The 2,431-nt window shown below is 35.0% G+C and overlaps 1 protein-coding gene across 1 annotated transcript in view; it reads right to left on the reverse strand.

Annotated features, from left to right (window-relative positions):
• LOC106477146 (lachesin-like) overlaps positions 1 to 2,431 on the reverse strand; it is a 112,026-nt gene that overhangs the window by 9,700 nt on the left and 99,895 nt on the right. Inside the window, exon 6 of the mRNA XM_022381430.1 lies at positions 468 to 762. Coding sequence (XP_022237138.1) covers positions 468 to 762 — 295 coding nt within the window. The remainder of the gene's footprint in view (positions 1 to 467; positions 763 to 2,431) is intronic.

A 2,431-nucleotide genomic window follows, 5' to 3' on the forward strand; every position in this document is an offset into this window, starting at 1 on the left:
GACCACGTTCCTACCTATGATTGTGACCACGTTCCTACCTATGATTGTGACCACGTTCCTACCTATGATTGTTTCCACGTTCCTACCTATGATTGTGACCACGTTCCTAACTATGATTTTGACCACGTTCCTACCTATGATTGTGACCACGTTCCTACCTATGATTGTTTCCACGTTCCTACCCGTGATTGTGGCCACGTTCTTACCTTTGATTTTGACACTTTCCTACCTATGATTGTGATCACGTTCCTACCTATAATTATTACACTCTTCATCGAGACCGATAGAAACTTTTAATGAAGTATTCTACCGTTGCACTATACGTATAAGAAACATTTACTACACTCTTCATCTAGACCGATAGAAACTTTTAATGAAGTATTCTACCGTTGTACTATACGTATAAGAAACATTTACTACACTCTTCTTCTAGACCGATAGAAAAACACACTCTGGGGATAGACGACTTACTAAATAGGTAGGTTTCTGCTATCCCTGTTCCCACGGTGTTTTTAGCCAAGCATTTATAAACTCCTAAGTCAGTTTCTTGGAGATTGTTAATACTAAGATTACTTTGGATCTTATTTTCCTCAACATGTTGAGTGCTGATGTTATACTTGCTTCCCGAAGTCAGTCCAGCACCGGTTTCTTTAACCCAATAGATACTTGAAGAAGGAAATGAAACCACTAAACACGTTAGAACAGGTGTTGTTTTCAGCTCTGCTCCAATAAAGCCTCCAGGGACGGTTACCGTTGGTAAATCTGAAATGTCAAGATACAAGCGAACCTATTTACTCTAATTATAAACATTACACATTTGTAACAGTGTAAATCGATCTATGATTTATTTAATTAAGTCAGGGTTGTTACATAGTACGTTAAAATATTACTGAATGAGTCATACCGTTCTTTTATCACTCTTGCCATTGATAAAGCACTCTGTCTATTTTTGGTAAGGTTACAGTTTAAACGCTGGCACAAACGTTGGAAAACCAACAGGCCCAACAATTCTTATAAAATCAAGTTAAGGGCAGATGTTTTTTTTCAGATGTGTTCCGCTTAATTTGCTCATTGAGGCTCGGAATCAGAGGTGCATTAAAAATAGCATTTCAAATCTACATTTTGTCTCCCAGAAGTCACTGCCCAATAAAATTTTCATTCAATACCAGAACTCACCAGTTGGACTGGAGGATGAGAGACAAAAGATTCTATGAAACGTTATTTATATATGTGCTAAACTTTACGGGGGAAAACATCTGCGGGTAGCTTGTTTTTACAACTGCTTTTTTTTGGAGATCATAAAATTAAATATCTAAATAGCATTTTTAATTTCATTCTAAAGAAACTTATGAATGGAGATAACGACAACTATGAATTTTAGATAATGAACTGAAAAAAAAAAACTTTCTTAACCACTTCACATGACAGTTAGAGACGACTAATACACTTAAAAACTTCTCTTAACCACTTCACATGACAGTTAGAGACGACTAATACACTTAAAAACTTCCCTTAACCACTTCACATGACAGATAGAGACGACTAATACACTTAAAAACTTTCATTAACCACTTCACATAGCATTAGAGACGACTAATACACTTAAAAACTTTCATTAACCACTTCACATGACAGTTAGAGACGACTAATACACTTAAAAACTCCCCTTAACCACTTCACATGACAGTTAGAGACGACTAATACACTTTAAAACTTCTCTTAGTTTGCCTGTTTGTTTCTGAATTTCGAACAAAACGGCTAGTTGCGCATATCTTCGTCCTTAATTGTGTAACGTTTTGCTTAAAAACAACCAAACAAATATCATGGTTATCTTAAAACAAAACAACAAAAAACATGCTGGAAGAACATAGATATAATCATCCATTGTTTATGCTTTCAAGTTGAAGAACAGTTTCACACAGTTCAGTTGTGAAACACTCCCAATATTAAGTAGTATTTGGATTCCAATTGTAGGCCTCTTGGCAGTTCCTTTATCGGCGACGAACAAATAACGTAAGGAAACCTTCGTTCTACGGTTCGGCTGTTTCGTTTTAAACTCTTGCAGTGTTTAGTTTTATTTTCAAAGTTTCAAACTTTTACTTTTTTTTTCTTTTGGCACTGTTAATCCGTGGGGCGCTAAGTGCACATGATTATTTCATTTTTGGGTTTTTATCAAGTATTTCTATTCTTTATTGTCGTTTACTAGCTTTTTAAGGTTACATTGTGACTATAAATGGTAACGTATCTCAAACTACTATAACGTAATACTTACTGTCTTATTACATTATCAGTAAAGGTCTGTAACGTATCACAAACTACTACACTGTAACATTTACTTACTGTCTTATTACATTGTTAGTAAAGTTCTGTATCCTATCACAAACTACTACACTGTAACATTTGTTTACTGTTTTATTACATTGTTACTGGA

Source organism: Limulus polyphemus, unplaced genomic scaffold (assembly GCF_000517525.1).
Source record: "Limulus polyphemus unplaced genomic scaffold, Limulus_polyphemus-2.1.2 Scaffold163, whole genome shotgun sequence".
Taxonomy (NCBI): Eukaryota; Metazoa; Arthropoda; class Merostomata; order Xiphosura; family Limulidae; genus Limulus; species Limulus polyphemus.